The sequence below is a fragment of a genome, unplaced genomic scaffold (assembly GCF_019419815.1).
Source record: "Pyrus x bretschneideri cultivar Hongxiangsu unplaced genomic scaffold, Pyrus_bretschneideri_v1 Contig22, whole genome shotgun sequence".
Taxonomy (NCBI): Eukaryota; Viridiplantae; Streptophyta; class Magnoliopsida; order Rosales; family Rosaceae; genus Pyrus; species Pyrus x bretschneideri.
In genome coordinates this window covers 3707720-3727477 of record NW_025999524.1, presented here as the reverse complement: position 1 = coordinate 3727477, position 19758 = coordinate 3707720, and the positions used below count along the sequence as shown (strand labels likewise).

The following is a 19758-nucleotide window of genomic DNA, read 5'->3' as shown; positions in this document are numbered from 1 at the left end:
CGATTCCTGTACAGGAACTGCAGCTTATGTCAACTGAACAATGAACAACAATGCATGCATGAACACCTCGATCGATGATCGGTCGCTTAACTTTCAAAGGGTCTTTTAGGTTAAGCTCTCACATAATTAGTGAGACTTTTCGAGCCCCGATTATCAAAATATATGCTAAGTTTAGCAAACAGATTTTCAATACTACATTTACACCGAATATTCTGTCCTAGTTTAAGCTAAGGCAACATTCCGTTTGCGAGTGATTACAGGAGGGTTCGGAATCAAATTTCCCAAAAGAAACACATAAGAGGCGCTTCTCGTATGAAAATTATCAACCAAATTCCTCAAAAGAAAATGTATGCTTGGTTTAATTAGTTATGTTACCCGAGATAAAAAGGCTATCTTTAACAAATCACTGTCAGTAGGAGAAAATGCATCCTAGCAGCCGTTTCACTTCATTACTTAAAATATGATCATTTACAACACCATATACACACATACACTATCGTAGCTGAGCCAGATCTCCTGCACAGAGGAGAAGAACGAAGGCCAGGGACATGGTAACAAGAAAAACCAAAACAAATGAATCTGAAAAGACAAGGACGTTCATATTTTACATGCCCCATTGCCCATATCAACGAGGCAAACCAAAAGTAGAAATCACATATGGTGTTCGATGACTAGAAGCGTCTCACTTTGACTGCTGTTCCATTTAGCCTGCCTGAAGAAACCGTATTCTGAGACCATGATGATGGCTTGAACCCGCCTGTAAGTAAGTTGGACGCAGCAGCAGCACTTATTCTTCTTCTCTTAGATTGTAGTTCCAAACTCTTCTCATTCGACATAGAACTCCCAGATGAACCAGGAAAAATTGAAGCAGCGTTGATTAGTGCTTGCTTATTCTTCCTATTTTTTTCAAACTTGGAAACGAACTTCACACGTGACGCAGCAGCAGCATCCTCCTCTGCCACCGGAAGCAGTCGTATACCAAGACCCATCTTCCTTGAAGTAGCCTCTTCTTCGGCAACTCTTTTCTTTTGAGACTGAAATAAAACAATAGTAAATAGTGAGGAAACCCTTTATGCAATGCCAAATTCAACACTCAAGTTCAGTTCATCCTCACTTCACTTGTGAAGCAGAAAAGGCACACACACACACACACACACACACACAAACACGCACAGAAGAAGAGAGATTTCTAATCATATTATTTAGATCTAAATACTTTATAAGGAAATATGGGTAGGGCAGACTAAAAACTTCTAATCATCTCTCCATGTATTCAATTTTCATCTCTCTGTTACATAAATCATAAAGGTGAAGTAAAACGTAATAATTTTGACTTTTTTAATATCAACCAATGTATGCTGTGTGAGAAAAACATTTAAGTGAAGAACTAAATATGATCAGGTGACATACTCTAAGTTTGGCTCTGAGGGCCTTGTTGAGGGAATAGTCATCTAAATGCCTGTCATCAGAAATTCGCTGTAGGCGAACGAGTACTGGCTCGGCTTCTTTCTTCTTTTGCAAATCCTCTTCTTGGTGTTCAAGTCGATAAAATGGATCCGCAAGCTTTCCTCTTTCTGGAAAACAAAAAAATAACTTTTGGTAAGAGAGCAAAAAAGGAAACATCAAAAGAATGCAGCAAGTGGTCCAACATCTCTAGAAGAATAATTGAACCCTTTTGATCACCCGACTGACATTAACAAAGAGCGGTGAATGTACTCCATTCACTCCCTTTCTTTTACTTCCTTTTTTGGTTGAGTTCAAGTTAAGTTAATTAGAGAACAATAAGCTCAATCTATTTCAATAAGCCATTAAAAAGTCACCAAAGAAAACACTATTTGCATCGACTTCTAAACCAACCTTCATCAGCAGGAAGTTCAAAGGTTTCCGCATCCTCAACGTCAAATTCCTCATTCTTCTGCGTGGCCCCACTAATAATCACATATTTGCAATTCTTTGGATCTGTCTGAATTACAATCTCTTGTTTGCAGCAAGGAGACTTCATGGTAAAGCTCCATATCTGGCAGGAAGTAAACCCTGATCGTTAATAAATGCATTTAACTAAAACCGGAAAGAAAGAAAGAAGAAGAAAGGCAGGCGTAAGAAAACACATTATGCGTGTTAAAATAATGAATACATGGATTTCCATTGATCAAAGGGTAGCAAAACTATTAATAGCCAAGTAAATTCTGAATGAAAAAGTCAGAAGGATCGGCACCAGTTGGATGGAATATACACCTTTGTAGAATAGTAATTTCCAACTTGCTTTTTTTCTGCATTAAAACGAACACCCTTTGCAATCATAGAATTGCAACCACCGCACCATATATGGTAAGGCATCTCGAACCTGAACGCATGACAATCAATTATCAGAATGACACACATATGTTAGCCAAGATTTCATTAAATTTCCCATTTTCCACCCAAACTACTGAATATCATTCAACCCAGTTTGCACGAAAAAGCACATAACTGCAAATGCTTACAGTAGAGTACAGTACAAACCACAGATTTCACATACAAGTGTCTGTACATATTACAAACAGTGACACAGTAGGCACTATACAAAAAAGGGAAAAAAAAAAAAAAAAAAAAAAAAAAAACTATTCCAAATAGATTAATTCCTACAGAGTATAATATACCAGCAGAAGTAATTAATAGTTCAAACAAATCCTAACTAATGTTATCAGTAAAACGAAGTAACTAAGTTTCCATGTTCCATTTAGAGCTTATCAGAGACATAAAGTGGAAAATGACATAAGTGAAACTATCATCACACTAAACGAATCACTTATGAAACTAAAACAAGAAGGAAAGAAGAATTCAGCTTGTCAAAAAGGCTTTAATTTCACAAAAGGTATCGCATAGAATCTTCTCACTGGGGAACGGTTTAGTAAGATAATAACAAAGAAACGAAAATTGATCTCATCTCTCGTTATTAGCTATTACGAGGAAGTCACTCAACCACATTAAAACTTTCCATTAAAAATGCTTCCTGAGACACATTTAGACTATCTAACAAACAGCTAACATATGAGCTTGAATTGTTACCTTATAATCAAAATCCCCTGGTCCAATTTCCTTGCTCTCTCCCTCAGAGCATGTTGACCATTGAACTTGTTCAAGGAACCCTGAAGCAAAAAGCAACATTAGAACTCCATATACCAACAACCCCACCATGGCATACTCTAACAGGAGTACAACAGAAGCATACCTTCTTTGGCGACCATTCTGGGGGATAATAAAAGTTGTCTGCCCTAGCAGCTGCAAGTGTAGACTGCAAAGAACCAGGTAAAACATTTAGCAGATTGAACAAATCAACAAGCAGAAAAAAAGAAAAAAAAAAATCCTAAATATTACAAAAATACAAATTGCCAAAATACAAAAGATTCATCACAAGCCCAAGTATTTCTATCCGTCATTTGATAACGATCACATACATTAGAAAAAATAACATCCCAATTTTTCCTTCCTAATATAAATTGCCAAATTACAAAAGATTCATCACAAGCCCAAGTATTTGTATCCGTCATTTCATAACGATCACATACATTAGAAAAAATAACATCCCAATTTTTCTTTCCTGAAGAACCATATGTTTTATATATATCCTATACATTTAAAAATCGAAATAGCATCGCCACAAAATCCTCTTGAGCTCATTGGGTCACCTAAAATCTTAGAGGAGCAACATTGTAGATTAATTTTAAACTATCAGTAATGAATCAATGCGATCGTAGGTTCTCAAAAAATCACAATCGAAAGCAGAATCAAATTTGTGCACAATTAAAAATTAAAATCCAAACACTCCAAAAATTGGATATATTCAATGTGAAAAATCAAACTTTATCTTACATTGAAAGCTTCGTTTGACAGTAAGTTAACAAAATTCAGATTAATTAACTCGAGAAGAAACCCCGAGAAAACGAGTCTGAATTTGATCCGACACCAAAACCTAATATTGCAATAGCTTCAATAACGAATAAAAAACCCTAATCTAATAGAGATTGGAGGAAAGAGATGAACTTTGCATACCATTTTCTCTTTCCTGAATTGCTACTCGGTCGCCGGAGTGGTTCCGCTCGATTCAATCGCTCCGTTGAAGTTTTGGTTCCTGAAATTTTCTTATGCCCCCTTTCCTAGTCGGTTCTCAATTTTTTCCTGTTGGACATAATACGGGCCCTGGCCGGCTGGCCCGGCCTTTTATTTTTTTGACAATCCTTCCAACAATATGGAAACCTATTGTCCTAAAGGCCCAAACCAATAAAAAACAACTTGATCGTTATAAGGGGCTCGTAACTTAGATCTGTGCTAAGGTTTAAGACGAAGAGGAAATAAGATAATGTTATCCACACACCTATTTTTACTTCTCACACATCTCTTTTAATTTCTGACACTAACGAATTAAGATCAATGAATAAAAGTTAACAAGAATGTATGGAAGGTAAAAAGAGTTTGTGAATCGCACTACCCTAAAAAGATCGTCAAACAATTTGAGTTAGTTGTATAATTATCACACTCAACATTTATATCAGTTGAATTTAAGACTTTTTACTTATTAGTATCTACGAGTGTGTTATGTTACATATTAAACATAAATTAAATATAAAATACTCACTAATAAATTAAATATAAAATACTCCCTTTTCAGTTTTTTTTCTCAGTTTTTACAAAGAAAAATAGATGTTGAAATGGGGAGAGAAAATTTGAACTTAAAACTTTTTAAAACTTTTTTTTTTTCCAATAGAAAGAAAGAGTCAAATAAATTAATTAATGGATTAAGGGCTAATTCGTTAAATTGAAATTAACATTATAACTGTGGAAAATCACTTCATATACACAATGGAGAGAAGGTACGTTTGAGTGGCATGTGCATGGATCATATATTTCATGATGAATTTTTTTCTTAGAAAAGATAAGTAATAGGTAAGGATGACATGATTTAAACTCGAAACATTTTATTTAAAGAAATGGCATGGTATTATCTAGGGCATTTGTCATATATGTGCAAATTCAAAGCGGGTGGATATTTACTTGTTTGAGTGATCAACGGTTGCAAGTCAAAATTAGATGACTTCTAAAGCATCTCCAAATGAGATGTTAAATTGTAAACATAAAATATAATTTTGACAGCCTATGTGACACTTTGACATCTTTCAAGGTTTTGCTCTCCACCAAATATGTTAAATTAAACTATTAATTTATTACATTAAACTATTATAATAAATGTTTTTAAAAAAAATTAATAAAATGCATTTGATAATTAATTAAAGAAATTGGAGTTGCCGACAATTTTGGCCACAAGGGTGAAGGCTGCCAATCCATGTCCTATCATATTATATTTGACATTTTTTATTGGAAAACGTTGTTACTATTTTTTTTTTACTATTAATATTGATTTGGACATTTTGACATCGATATGCTATGAAACCCTTACTTATAGTTAACATTTTTCACCCTGCAACTAATTATTATAGTTAGGCTAAATGCCCAAAAGCGTGATGCACATATTAATCAGTTGGCCGAGGGTCAACAAACTCCATGATGATTTTTTACAAGAAATTATAGTTTTACATAATTGCGAATCCCTTATATAAACAGTCAAAATCAATGAAAAGTTGTGTCTGTCAATCATGAGTTCAATTTATTTTAAATGTAATTTTTTATGTTTAATTACAAATTCAAAAACTAAATGTTACCATCCCTAAACTATCCTCGTCGCAGCCTCACATATGATTATTTAATTAGCGAATTATTTCTAAAGTAAAGAGTTTAAAGTGTTTTTTTTTTTTTTTTTTTTATAAATTGTGATGTTATCAAAAACTTCTAGAGCACCTTTAACCGACAAAGCACTTCTTTCCGCTCTTTATGAGGTTTCCTACTTCATCTTGAATTTGAATATGAAATTTCCTCTTTTGAGGTAGCAGAAGAACGAAAAAAGAATTAATTGAAGACAGTAATCTGTGGATGGAAAGAGTACCGCTGCCCTGACGACTCAAAACTCGTTATTTGTTAACTAAGCAGGGCAGTTCCATACTCTATTTGGTACATGAAAAAATCAGATCAAAATTTGTATAGTATTGCCTTTTCCACGTCCCACTTTTTGTAGCAGTTCAGGAAACAATGTTTTGTCCCTCACTTTTTCTAAACAGTAGTTCCCACATTGCTTTGTCAGTAGATAATGTGGATTGCATATCCCCCACTCTTTTACTTAGTTGCAATCCACTCAACTAATTAACCTACGGAGTTTTACTTTGCAACCATTAATTGAGAGAAGTTGACAGTAATCCCCACACTAATTGCATATTCTGCCAATGCATCAAGTATATTCTAGAAACAAAATTTAAGCTTAAATAATAATTTAACATATGATTTAGGGTTTGACAAATAGATATTATAACCTTTTTTTTGCCTTTATTTCTAAGGAACTTTATTTGGGAAAAGGGTCTACCGCCAGCCCTCTCCTTTTCTTCTCTCCTCCTCAACATTAAATTAGCATAAAAAGTGGCAAGTTTCACTTGAAAGGCAGGAGACCCAGCATTTTCAAACACTCTTTTTTTTTTTTTTTAAATTTTTTAAAACAACTAAATAAATCTTACTCTAGTGACTCCCATAAATCTTTCTGAACTAATCTAACAACTCTATTGTGAGGAGCCACAAAAATATGACAGTCATACTCCAAAGAAGGACCAATTCCTGCTAATTTATGCACAACATAGTTTTCTTCCTTGTAAGTGTGTTGAATTCTACATTTGCCACCACATTAAAGATTACAAGAAGCTATCAAGTTAAGGAGAGGGTGCAGAGGATCACAAGCTAACTCACCAAGTATATCCACTGCACTTTAGAATAAGACTCAATAATTTTCTAGAAATTTTTTGTGTAACCGAAACACTGTTACATGATATATTATTCTACTAAACTTATAACATATGCGAATTTTTTATTAATATACCTAAGAAATCGAACATGTTAATTATATTATTTACTCATATTATAACACGTAAAATGATATACCACATAATATGTATTTCAAGTACATAAATTTTATTTTTCTCTCTCTCCATTCCTAATATATATATATATATATATATATATATATATATATATATGTCTATATATAAAATATATATCTTTAGCAGATTAAATTTGATCAACTTAAGCTGTCAAGAAAAATTGGGAAATCTTTATCTCTATTGGGTTTCTTCTCATTTAACTGATCCATGCTTCCCCTTCTCACCCTTCTCCTCTATCTCCTCCTCTTATTCCACCATGCCCTTGAGAATTTCTCATCATCTTCTCCTTTCCACCTTTCTTTGCCTCTCTCTCCTCTGCTTGATCTTGTTTCATGAATATTTCCACAACTACTCCAAGATTTCCACCATTAATATTCACAAACAAAGCATAAGGTCTTATTCGTCGTCATCATTTTCTCATCATGATCAGCGTCGCCTTAATAGGATCAGCAGAAAAGTGTTGGCAAGCAAATTTGACTTCACTTCATTTGTACATCCTCACCAACAACGCCAAAGGTCATCAAAAAGTTCACCGGATGATCACCATCACATGCAAGCACAATCGAAGGCCCCAAGCGATGATCCGACGGAGATTGATCCACGTTACGGTGTTGAAAAGCGACGTGTTCCCACCGGTCCAAACCCTTTGCACCATTGATCATGCCAGCATTCATTTCTCAGGTGATCAAGTACTACGTATGAAGTGAAGAAAAGATAAATAGAGAAAAAAATATATATATGTATATTAATGTTATTAGAACGTTAATTATCACCTACATCTGTTGTTATTCCAACTCTTTTAATTATTTTTTCTTTTCTTGTTGATAAAAACATCATCTAGGAGTTTGAGAAGTAATTTTTTTTGGTAATATGGTCAAGTGATGTTATTATTTTATTTAGATTATAGTACCTAAAAATTTATAGATTTTTTATGCAATTTTTAAAAAATATATCCATCAAGTTTTTGAGGGGTGTTGCATGAAGGGATGCTCGATGGTCAACATTATATAGAGTTTTTCATTATGTTCGTAACACGATCTGTTACACTAAGTGTCATAATATTATGACATGATGTGTTGGCCGTATTCTCGGTACACTAAAAAATCTATCGACTTTATAATTGTTTTCATAATGAAAAAGAAGAATTAATTAACACTCCAACTTTTAGGTTCCAAGGTATGATTACTATGATATCTACATAAACGTTATTACAATTTTTGGTAAATGATCGATTGCAAGGAAACATGAGTAGCTGTGACGGCACGGCAGACTTTGAGAAGATTTTTTACTAGCTTTTCCATGAGATCAAATCTTCAATATTTATTTTGTTTGTTGTCTTTATATGATCTCTATTATTGATTCACATGTGTTAAGTTTATGATAACAAAGTTAAAAGAGTTAAGTTTATTAACACATATCATTTTAATGATAGAGACCATAAAAAAGCCACACACAAATATGTCCTGAAAATTTGATCCGCTTTCTTAACCATAAATTAAGATATAAATTAATTAATAAATGAGGTTGGTTAGAGTAAAAGCCTTTTCTCTCTTTGCATTGCAGATTGATTAAGCTCTGTATTGTAGGTCGACAACATGTGATGGGTTTGGTGCCACTTAATTCACCACCTCTTTTGGAATTTGGATGAACCGATTCATCACAATACATTAATGTCGTCAGGAATACTGAATATATTCAGTTTTGAGAAAATGCTAAGGAGACTCTTTTAAAGTGAGATTTTTTATAAATTATTTGTTATCTCACGATTATGTTAATTTTCATGCTAACATTATAAAATATGGTATCAAAAAATGAGGTGGGAGATGATCCATAGAAAATCTCACTTTTGAGAGAGTCTTCTTAACATTTGTCGTCAACTTTTTTTATTGATTCAAAGTAGAATTTGTGTAGGAGCTTCTAAGATAACTTATGACTCTTTAATTAAATTTTAACTTGATAGAGAGCATGATTGGTCCAACAGTCTATCTAAATGAGGTTTTTTTGGCTACTTAAACAAAAAATGCAATAAAAACTGAGCTCCAACATACTAGCTAAATGACTAGCTATTTTAATTTTGTGAATAGTATTTAGCTAAATTTAGCTAGGAGTATAGAAAAAGTCAAATTTTGTTGAACATTAAAAACTATAAAATTGCAATTTTTTTTTTGGTAGGTTTCAAGAGAGGAAAAAGTGACTTGAGTTGCTAAATTTAAGAAAAAATAAAAAAAAATATTTTAACTTAAGCTAAAATAGTTAGTATTGTTGAAAGTGGTGGCTATCTAAATTAATATTTGAGTCATTTGACTAGCTACAAAAACATACTAGTAATTACTATTAGGAGTCCTTCGGACTTCCTCCCTGTGGGTGTTCAATTTCGTATGTTCCTCGTTCTTGTAATGGAGTGGCATAATGCCTTGCCAAGTTAAGTTTAAGTTTTAGCTCTTATGTAGTTTGGTTTGAGAAACCCCCAAATGCTATCCTCGAGAGCTTATTGCCGATGTGCTCTTGGAGGATGTCTTTTGCTCATCTTTTGTAATGCTATCTTTCTATGAAATGACATCTATCGCTTTTTCTCAAAAAAAAAAAAAAAAAAAAAAAAAAAAACCCAGATGCTAGCTATTCAGGAGGATGTCTTTCATTGTAATGGACTGAGCTTTCGCTCATCTTTTGTAATGCTATCTTTCTATGAAATGAAATCTATCGCTTTTTCTCAAAAAAAAAAAAAAAAAAAAAAAACCCAGATGCTAGCTATTCAGGACATACTCAACCAAGATATGTTACCCCTTTGAGTTTATGAAATAAAAGCTGTCGTATTCCACTCAAAAAAAAAAAAAAAAAAAAAAAAAAAAAAAAAAAAAGAAAAAAGAAAAGAAAAGATAGGGAGTGTAAATGAAGATCAATTTCTCCCTAAATTTTAGTTAAAATATCATTTAAAGAGCCCACCAAAGATATATATTAAAATTTGACGTTAAGTTCATCATCAAATGGTTTGAAGAATCCACTTTTATATGTGTTGGGGTAAAAGAACAATTAATCTCTCATGCCATCAAAACTCCTACTTGCCATTATTATTTGGAGTTGGACAAAACTATATATTAAAAAAAATTATTAAGAAGAGAGAAAAATTTCGAACACTCGAGATACATAAGAAAAGCAATATGTGATATTAAATTATACTTCTTTCGTGCCAGCCTATAGCTAGGTATATACTTTCAATCCTCGCACCTACAGGGCTGCAACTAAAAATGCCATGTGCCAACTTATGAATATTGTCGCGCAATAATGTTTTCCATTAAAACCATGCATGCAAATGCAATATCGGCCTCCCCACGTCTTTGGCGTACCAATTCAAAGGGTTTGCCGAATTTTGCTTGCATTTCTTTACCTATTTTCTCAACTTCATTTTTCAATGTTGCCCTAATTATAATAGTTTTCAATTGTCAAACGATTAAGAGATTTTTTAATGTGTCCGAAACACATGACAAAATACCACATAAATTCATATAAATAAACAATTCGTCAGATAGATGATATCGATGGTGCTACTCATCCTTCCATCACTCAGAAAATTATTCTAAAGGTGTTCATCTCAACGATTCAGTACACAGATGACATTTAACTATCTTGTGGGCAGCCTCAGCAACAAGGCAGTTACTTTCGTCTATAAAAATAAATTGCAAGGAATTGAAGTTGAAGAAGGGTTTGGAGAAGGAGGGGTATGGCAGAGGTCAATTTTGATGGGTAAGAAGTGCCAGCCACCTGAATTTTCAGGTGTGATATATTATGATGAATGTGGGAAACAGCTTTCTGAGCTGCCACCAAGGTCGCCCCTAGGGTCGCCAGTCCCTTGCCAAGCTTTTTCTCTCCTGCGGCTAGAGATACGCAACCTTGCTAGCTAGCTAGGTGATCAATTTATATGCATGAGATCGATGCTTTAGATTATGATTTTATGCAAATTCCAACGGACAATGATTGTCCCCTTCCCCTTTCGGTGTCTTCCGTGCCCTTCTGTTTGTGTGGTCACGAACGGTTAAGCCACGTTAACATTTTATATTACTATTCATTTTTATCTTATTATTTCTATAAAAAAAAACAATATTAAATGTTGATGTAGTTTAACCATGATCACACAAAACAAGAAGGTATGAAAAGACACTGAAAGCGAGAGAGCAGACAATCCTTATCCAATTCCAACAGCCAGGTCAGTGGGTTCATCAACTTCATATTTGCACATTCTGACGTCAAGTTGTGAACTACTAGTTTAGACCTTGGCCCTTTTAGTTAACATGTGGACTATTTCATATCGGTTTGATATCGACAATATCGAACTGCTCTGACATGTAATAAAACCACTTATTATAGTAAAAATATATATATATATATATATATTTTTTTTTAATTTTAAATGAAAGTTCCTATTCACACTCCAAATAAATCAATTCAAACTTTTTCAGAGAAGTTTGAGGAGAAAGTGGAAAAAATACCTTTCAAAAAAAAAAAAAAAAAAAACCTAAAAATTAAGCCCTGCGTGTGCCACATCATGAAAATAAACAGCCATACAATCACAGACAAATTAACTGCTCCACCTAATTGAGCAAATTTCGTAAGATCATGACACTAAATTGGTGAAACTAAAAGTACATGTGGGATACACGTGTCCAAAGGAGCAAAAACGTTCTTTTTAGTCTCTTACACACTCATGTTGTGCGTTGATTCTGTTTGATTTACTTAATCAGATGTCTAGAAATAAAAACATAGTGTGAGAAGCTAAATGTAAAAATTACCTCCCAAAAGCTAATTAACCCAATTGCAAAAAAAAACTTAACATCACCGGATTATTTGTCAGTTATGTAAAGGAAATAACTGTATGATGAGTTTAATGATAAAAACCATCCCCCACCCTTGCATACTTAAAGGGCCGTAAAATGTGAGGGCTTACTTACACACATCATATATTGACATGAATCACACGATCTCTGCATGGGTTGTACTTGAAATATCTGCGGAACGTGGCTGAGAAAACCGGCATTGGGAGGTTTGCCGGGCCTTCAGTTCTGAGACTTGTGGACGAAGCCACGAGTATAAGCAGCAGTACACCCCATCCCAATGGGAAAATGAGTGCAGAAATATGGGACAGTCTGGAGCAAATGTTGGAGGCAAGTTTCATTCCAACTTCCTGCTACTACAGTTTGTGAATCCAATGAGATCCTGCAATTGTTAATACGTGTGACTATTGTTCTAAAAATTTCCGTCTAAGGGTCTTGCTTAGGCGCCAGGCGACTGGCTAGAGCCCCCATTAATCTTTAGGCGTTTGAAGTTAGGAAAATGCGGCTAGACCTGCCTAGACCCACCTAGTTTGCGGCTCTCACTTAAACAGAAAATAGAAAACTTCATTTTACATTTTATTGTTTTAATAAATTGCAAGAGGCCTTGTTTAATATTTAAATGAACATTCATTATATGCTTGTTCCTCATGTTTTCAATACGTTATAGTACTTTATAATTTATATTTCATTGTATTTTAGAACTTATGTATCTCAATACAATTAAATTAAAATTTAAAAAACGCTAAACGGCATTTAAAACCTTGTGTGTGACGCAGATGAAAATTTGACTGCTTCCAGACAACAAGTCAGCATCTGTTCATGCTGCATTAAGCTATTGGGGTTGCATAAAAACACAGAATCGGAGAAACACTCGAGAAAAACTTTTCACCCCTGGCTTTTGCTTCCATTCCACATCTTTCCTTGGCTTTTGCTTCAGTGAAAGTGCTCGAAATCCGCTTTCTTTGCCAGCCAGTGGCATCAGCAGCCTAACATCCTCAGTAAAGTTCGGTGCAGCGAGAAAATCAGTAACCCTTTTCATGTCAGGTTTTGACAATGTATTTTACTAAGCATATGAAATAAAGCTCACACAACTTCCAGAAATAACACTTCGTGTGAATGATCTAACTTAATTTCCTTTTGGCTTGAAATGGAGTGTTGATTGTAATACAAGCTCGATACGTATGAACATTTTTTGACATTAAGCGGCAAAGATGAAATTTACAGCAGAAAACAGAGACAAGAGAACAGAAAAAGAAAAAATTTCAAATAAATCATGATTCCTGATTAGTTTCTTCTGTTTGTCCATGGACACGTCCCCTTAGCTCTTCGAACGCCTTCATGCTCTCTGCATCAAAGCCTCCAGCAAACTGGAAACAGTTCCAATTTAGTATTCCAGTTCTATGTATTTTTCTCTAAGATTTCAAATCCTTCACATTTGAAAACTCCGAGTAATGGGGAAAAATCAGTTATACCTGATGAACTCGGAAAGCAAAACGCACGCCTTGAAGTAGTATAAACTCTCTGTTTGGTTCCTTCTCAGGTCCACTCAATGCATCAAGTTCCGAAGCTACACGTTTCATGTACTTTCTTGCCAATTGCACAGATGAGAGCTTGATCTGCAATGGTAAAACTCTTACGTGAGCTCAATTTTGCCAGACAATGCATAACATAATCATACAAAATATTAACAGCAACTAAGCACAATAAAGTTTTTTTTCGGAGTTTTGAAGCATACCTTGCCGACAACCCCTGAATCCAATAACCAATCAACTGGAATTCCAAACTCCTTGCACCGAGAAACAGCCATGTCCCTTGTACGCAAGAGAGCATATACACTCTGTTCCACCCTGGAAGCATATTAACAGAACACTTAAGAATAAAGAAAAAATTCGAAAAAGCATTTCCTCTAACCAGCACTTCAATGCATGAAAAGAAAGTTCATACTTCTCAAGCAACGAATACATCTTCTTCAGAGCAGCTTCACATGGGAGTTTGGGATCATCAACAAAAGTGGATACTCGTTTCTCCAATTTCATCAAGTCTTGGTACTCAAAAGCTGCTTCTCTTAGTGCATCCACTTTTCCTTCAGGCCAATCAAAGTGCTTGAGGACAGCCCTTTCGTCAACCTACCAAGGGCAGCAAGAGATAGCTAAGTGAGTCTGGTAGGAGGGTTTGTGAGTATACAATATCGAAAAGCATGCAATACAAAGGGAGTTCAGATTTAATAGTTTAGCAGTTGAGTCTGCTAGCCATCTGAGGAACCTTTGAGTGCAATATATAATCCAGTGGATATGTAATGGCATACCAAAAAGGAGAGCTCTTCATCTAGCCAGTTCACAAATGCTACAAGATCCTCTATGTTTGTGAAGGAAGCTGCTCGAACTTCAGCTGCCAACGACATGACAAAATCACCTTGAGCTTCTACATCAGCTTTCACCTGTATCCAACACATAAAATTTCAATCTTTGAAACATTTGGGTACTGGGCCCCATAGTTCATGCCTCATATAACAAGATAAATGAAATACAAAACAAAGTTCTACTCACAGCTAAAAGGAATGATGATTTGTTCTCAATCTCCCCAATCATATTGCTCCTCGCATCAGATACATTAGATGATGAAGATATTAAAGACGATGTATCCTTCTTTGCTTCACGTTTCATCAATGACTGATAGAATTCAACCAGCTCAGGAGCACGGTGTACTTTATCACCACTGCTTCCCCCCTTAGGCAGGCTTCCTGGCGGAGGTGGTGGACGAGGTGGTCCACCAGGTGGTGGTGGTGGTGGTGGGCCACCAGGTGAAGGAGGTGGTACTCCACTTGGGGGACCGGAAGTTATACCAACAGGGGTACCTCCAGATGCTTTAGGAGGCGGGCGAGGTACCCTAGGAGGCCTCTTCTCAATTTGGGCAAGTTTCATCTTGGTTATTGATTGAGGATCAATAGCGTTACCATCATTAGTTTGGTTGCTTGAATTGCTGGAAATAACTGCCTTCTCCTTGATATGGGCAAGTTTTGGTGGTAAAGCTACCGATCTCTCCTTTTCAGCCTTGGCTCTAGGCTCGTAGCTCAAATTTACACTTGATTTGTCACCAAACTTCTCTACTCTTGCTTGCTCTGCCCTTTCCTTAATTTGCTTCTCTCTCTCTAAGGCCAACTTATGCCGGTCTTTGTAAGCAGGATACTTCTCATCTAGAACTCCTTCAACTGACTTTGACATCAACTGGAAAGATGATGCCACAGAAGTAGGTGAGTCGCTAGAAGATATTTGTGTTCTAATGTTCGGAAGAGTGGCAGTTTGAGGGGAGTCATTAAGTTCCGGATCCATCTTCCCAAACGTAGTGATGGCCACACCATCGCTTGCATTCCTTATCATCAAGGATTCCAGTGGGCCCCTTGGTCGAACGCTCATACTTGGTCTGCTTGGAGAGCCTCCAGAGAGAGATCTAGCTGGTGATGAAAGAACGCTAGAATCATCTTTGCTTTTTCCCCACCTTTTCAGCTTTTGCATTATACTAGGTTTCTTGCTGAGACTACTATATCGACTCGTAGAACTATCAATAGAAACATTGTCAAAATCCTCACTTCCAGGGGAGGATGGATGAGAGAAGTTGCTCTCAAGATCTGTATCCCCTTGCCCACGTTCTGATCCTGCATACTCCAACATCAGTTGTTTGGCCTTCTCCCGCGATTTGGGGCTCAGATTCTTGTTGAGATCACGAGCTGATACCTTTCCTTGAGGTGTCTGATAGTTCCGGAGCTCATACCTCAAGCATGCATTCACCCAACGAAGGTACACTAGTTCTTCAACTTCACTGAACCTGTTCATCTGAAGACCTTCCACTTGCTTTGATAGGTCCTCATTTGCATGCTTTAAATTATTGACCTCCTCTCTTACATTAGCAACCATTTCAGTCTGAAGAAAGCGTAAGAAAAACTAGTGTAAGTATTGTTTCATTCACAATACTTGTTAAACAGCCTGTGCGTTTTCCACCAGCTTGCTGAATTATTTTTGATAAACAAAGAAATCATTCAATCTTTCTAGTCTCAAGTATCAACCCGTAACAGTCAGGGGCTACAGCCTAAACCAAAATAGCCGAAACAAAAAGAAAAACTACATATCTGGCCAAGAAAAAAAACGAGAAACTTACATGCCAATGTTTTAAATCTTCTCTCTTTGTCTCATATATATAAAAAAAAAAAACAAAAAAGAACAGAAAAGAAAGACGTGCATATAATGCAATGCAAGAAAGCAGTAAGACTAACCTCCGTCATGTTGGAGAGCGTTGCGACTCTTGCTTCAGCAGCATCCAACTTGATGGTTAGTTCTCTCTTTTCGATTTGAAGTTCTTTGTTCTTTCTCTTAAGCTCCACCACTTCCACCTCTAATTGATTCACAGCTTTCAGCTTCTTTTCAATTTCAGCATCTTTTTTTACCGCTTCTTCTTCTTTTGCCTGCAAATTAGTTACTTGTTGTTTGAGCAACAGTAATTGGCCTTTTGTCTGGTTAGCATCAAGCTGAATCTGCCTCTGCAACTCCTTGATTTTGTACCGAGCTGCCTCTAGCTCCTTCTTGGTGGAAGCTCCCTGTGTAAGCTCTTCTTGAAGCTTCTTCCTCTCCTCCTGCAGAGAGTTAATAGTAATATTGAGCTTGCCAATCTCCACTGTCTTAATCTTGAGTTGTCGTTGTAATTCATAAACGTCTGATTCTTGTTCCTTTAATCCATAGTACTCAAGTAATTCACCTTCAAGCTTTACTTCTCTTTCCTCCAATTCCTTTACTAGATTACGCAAATGTTCCAGCTCACTTGCATTGTTTGCCATCTCAGTTTCATATATGTCTTTCTCTTTTGTATCTGTCTTGTTAACAAGTAATGGGATTTCAATCTCCCCAGATAAAAGATCTTCAAATTCAGGTAAAATATCTTCATCTTGGATATCACCAGGTGAAATATCGCTAGCATGGTTAAAAACACTGCTAATCAACTTAACCTCTTCCTCGTCTTCCTCCTCCTCCTCCTCCTCTTCTTCTTTCTGCAATACGTACCACTCTTAGTTAACTAAAAACAGATTTTTTTTTTTTTTTTTTTTTTTTCCGAAGTAAAAAAAATTCCAAAACCTACAGGTAAAGGAAGGGAACATAAAATTTACTGCCAATGTTATGATGTTGCAAAAGGGATGGGACTTTGATAAAAGTTTGTTATGTACGTACATGCTTCTCTCTGAGGCTATCATTAGAATATGTAAGTCGCTCTTCGTCTTCCTTCTCGCTATGATGGTTACTGTTTGCTTCACCATTTTCTGAGTTACAATATGACCAGTAAGAATTATAAGAATTAAGATTATTAAAAATTAAAAATTTGTAAAAAGAAGGGGAAGTAAAACATAGCTCGTCTCTGAAACAATATTTACTAAACATGGCTCAGTTGCAAACAATATTTACATAATATAATTTTTTTTTCCAATAAATTAATAAAGAAGTGACATTTATGGAACTCATGGAGATGAATACCTGAATGCCTGCCTGTTGAGGCTGATGAACCCGAGTTTTTTATGCTGTGCTGCCTTGCTGCAATCGCTGCAATGGTAGCAGCAACCAGGAGGCTTAACCTGACTATCATGAAGGTATTGCAAATGGGGAAAGCTCAAGCTCTCACTCATCTATAAAGATAACCAACTTCCAAAACACCGCACTGCCAGCTTCTCCCCCAACACATAGCTGCTAATTCAAACCTTTAAGGCCCCAGAAATGCAGAAACAGCAACCCAGAATCTGTAATTCCCAAGAGAGATTAAGAAAACAATCCCTTTCCTATATCCATATCCAACTGTACACATCCCAGACCATTTGCATATATAAGTATATTAGTAGCCAAATCTAATTATGAAGTATAAACATTGCTGACACCATCAGCTATCACCTTCTGAGGTTTGTAGACCAAACATTAAAGAATGCTTGCTTGCCAGGAAGTTCCTGATAAGTAAACAATCCAGCACAACTCTTAATGCTAAGAGCTACAGCAACCACCAATAACTAGTGGCCAATCTTCTCCAAAAGGATTGAAAGTTCACAATTGGTGGGTCCAAACATGTCACTGTAAAGATTTTAAGGAACATTAGCAGTTAAACAACCAAAGCTGAAATGTTAGAAAACGTAAATTTTAACTGCAGTTACGTGCATTCCTTACTTGTTTTAGGTAATATCAAGATACCATTTTAATTTGGGTGGTCATATTTGTCTCAAGCGCCCAATGACATGGCCCAATCAATCAAGCTTTAGGTTGATCAGAAGCTCGAAAGACAAAACATGGCCAATCATTGCCCTCTGATCCATTTGACAAACTTGGTATCTGCAGAAATCAAACATTGATAAACGGTAAGAAATCAATCTGATATAAGGTGGGTCCAGAATCCCAAATGAAAGAACTCCTATTTCAAGTAAGCAATGTTTTGTTTGGCTGTAATTTTAATTCTCAGAGGTAGCTAAACACAATGCAAAATAAACCCAACTTTTGTGGGTGATTGACCTGCAAACCCACTTGCTTCCCTTTTTGGCATTTCCCTAAAAGCTTGTATCTTTGTGGTTGGTTTTGTGTGTAATCGGTAAGCAAGTGTTGCATATGATGGGTTGAGCATGCAAGACATGATTTTTACCAATAAGTCTGTTCACATAGCGTAAAATTCTACTCTTTTAGTGGAATGTTCGGGATTTGCTTCTGAAAAGGCTAAAAACATTTCTTCTGACTGCGTTTGACAGAAAATGTTAGAAGTGCTTCTGAGCCCCATAGAACGTTTTCTGAAAAAACACTTGTCAGATGCTTCTCCAAGAAGCACGAAGCACTTGAATTATCAACAAACATTCCGATGTGTTTCTAATAAAAGAACTTTTGGCATAAAGGCTTTTGAACAAAAGTGCATCCTACAAAAGCAATCCCGAACGAGCCCTTACTCCCACTCCAAACTTTGTGACCGAAAGTTACCCCCAAAGTGTACAATTATGACAGCATTCCCACAAAAACTTATGGATGAGATTTTGGAAACTGAGATTTGTGGTGGGAAGTGCGGCCAGCAAATGACCCCATAAGGCCATAACATAACAAAGAATCATCCTTAGAATTGAAACCGAGTTGTTTGGCGGAGGAATTTGTGATTTGAACTTGTCAAAAGAGGACATACTATTTGAGAAGAAAATTGCAGATGTGCAAATGCAAAGCCAGGGAGGGAAGATTACAAGGAAAATCGTTTTCTGGGTTATAAATCATGTGGGCCCCACAATCCACAGCAGAAGCCAAACTCCCATTGTCTAAACATGGATTTTTGGGGCTGCGGTTTCTCCGTATGCTGGCCCTCAGAGAAGAGGAAGCTGCAACATACGCGAAAATTCTACTATGCTCCGGTGTATTTCTATGCACCACGATTTTTGGCCGTTTAATGTTGGTCAATGGATCAATGACGAAGAATTTAACGGCCAAAAACACCGGTGCATACAAGAAAATTTTACAACATACAACTACAATATGCGTTTTCACCAGATGAAACAAACTGTGGTCACTTTCGGATTATGATTATCCAGTTGATAAGAAACAAGATGAAAAGGAAAAAGTATGTAAATTTGGAGGTGGGTAAAAATGCATACCATCTGGGCTTCTGAGAGACTGTAACAGCGGGCGAAAATACAGCTGCTTGTGGCCAGAGCTGGGATTTTTGACCGGAGAGACAGAGCAAGTGCAGTAAACGGGAGGAAGTAAACAACTGAGCGGGCATAACTTTTTCACCGCCTTGCGTTCCTATTTTTGTCACGGAAAACGGCTGACTGAATTTTGACCGCGACGCGTATGAAGTTACCCTTTTACCCCATCTCGGATGGGATTTTTTTTTGGCTTTTTAGCCGAAATGTTCCTGATATTAGTATAACTTCT

General features: G+C 36.1%; 2 protein-coding genes across 2 annotated transcripts; both read right to left on the bottom strand.

The window, feature by feature from the left end:
- Positions 1 to 413: 413 nt before the first annotated feature.
- On the bottom strand, positions 414 to 4186 carry LOC103949254 (probable splicing factor YJU2B). The gene is made up of 7 exons (XM_048584687.1): positions 4033 to 4186; positions 3212 to 3274; positions 3049 to 3128; positions 2236 to 2344; positions 1858 to 2017; positions 1411 to 1574; positions 414 to 1034 (listed from the first exon to the last, which is right to left on the bottom strand). The coding sequence occupies exons 1-7, from the start codon at positions 4033 to 4035 to the stop codon at positions 672 to 674; spliced, it is 942 nt and encodes a 313-aa protein (XP_048440644.1). The 5' UTR covers positions 4036 to 4186; the 3' UTR covers positions 414 to 671.
- An 8766-nt stretch (positions 4187 to 12952) lies between these two features.
- Positions 12953 to 19630, bottom strand: LOC103947018 (protein CHUP1, chloroplastic). The gene is made up of 12 exons (XM_009357853.3): positions 19476 to 19630; positions 18028 to 18189; positions 17761 to 17934; positions 17353 to 17612; positions 17053 to 17141; positions 16107 to 16874; positions 14386 to 15756; positions 14145 to 14276; positions 13784 to 13965; positions 13575 to 13686; positions 13312 to 13455; positions 12953 to 13206 (listed from the first exon to the last, which is right to left on the bottom strand). The coding sequence occupies exons 4-12, from the start codon at positions 17459 to 17461 to the stop codon at positions 13111 to 13113; spliced, it is 3003 nt and encodes a 1000-aa protein (XP_009356128.1). The 5' UTR covers positions 17462 to 17612; positions 17761 to 17934; positions 18028 to 18189; positions 19476 to 19630; the 3' UTR covers positions 12953 to 13110.
- Positions 19631 to 19758: the final 128 nt, after the last annotated feature.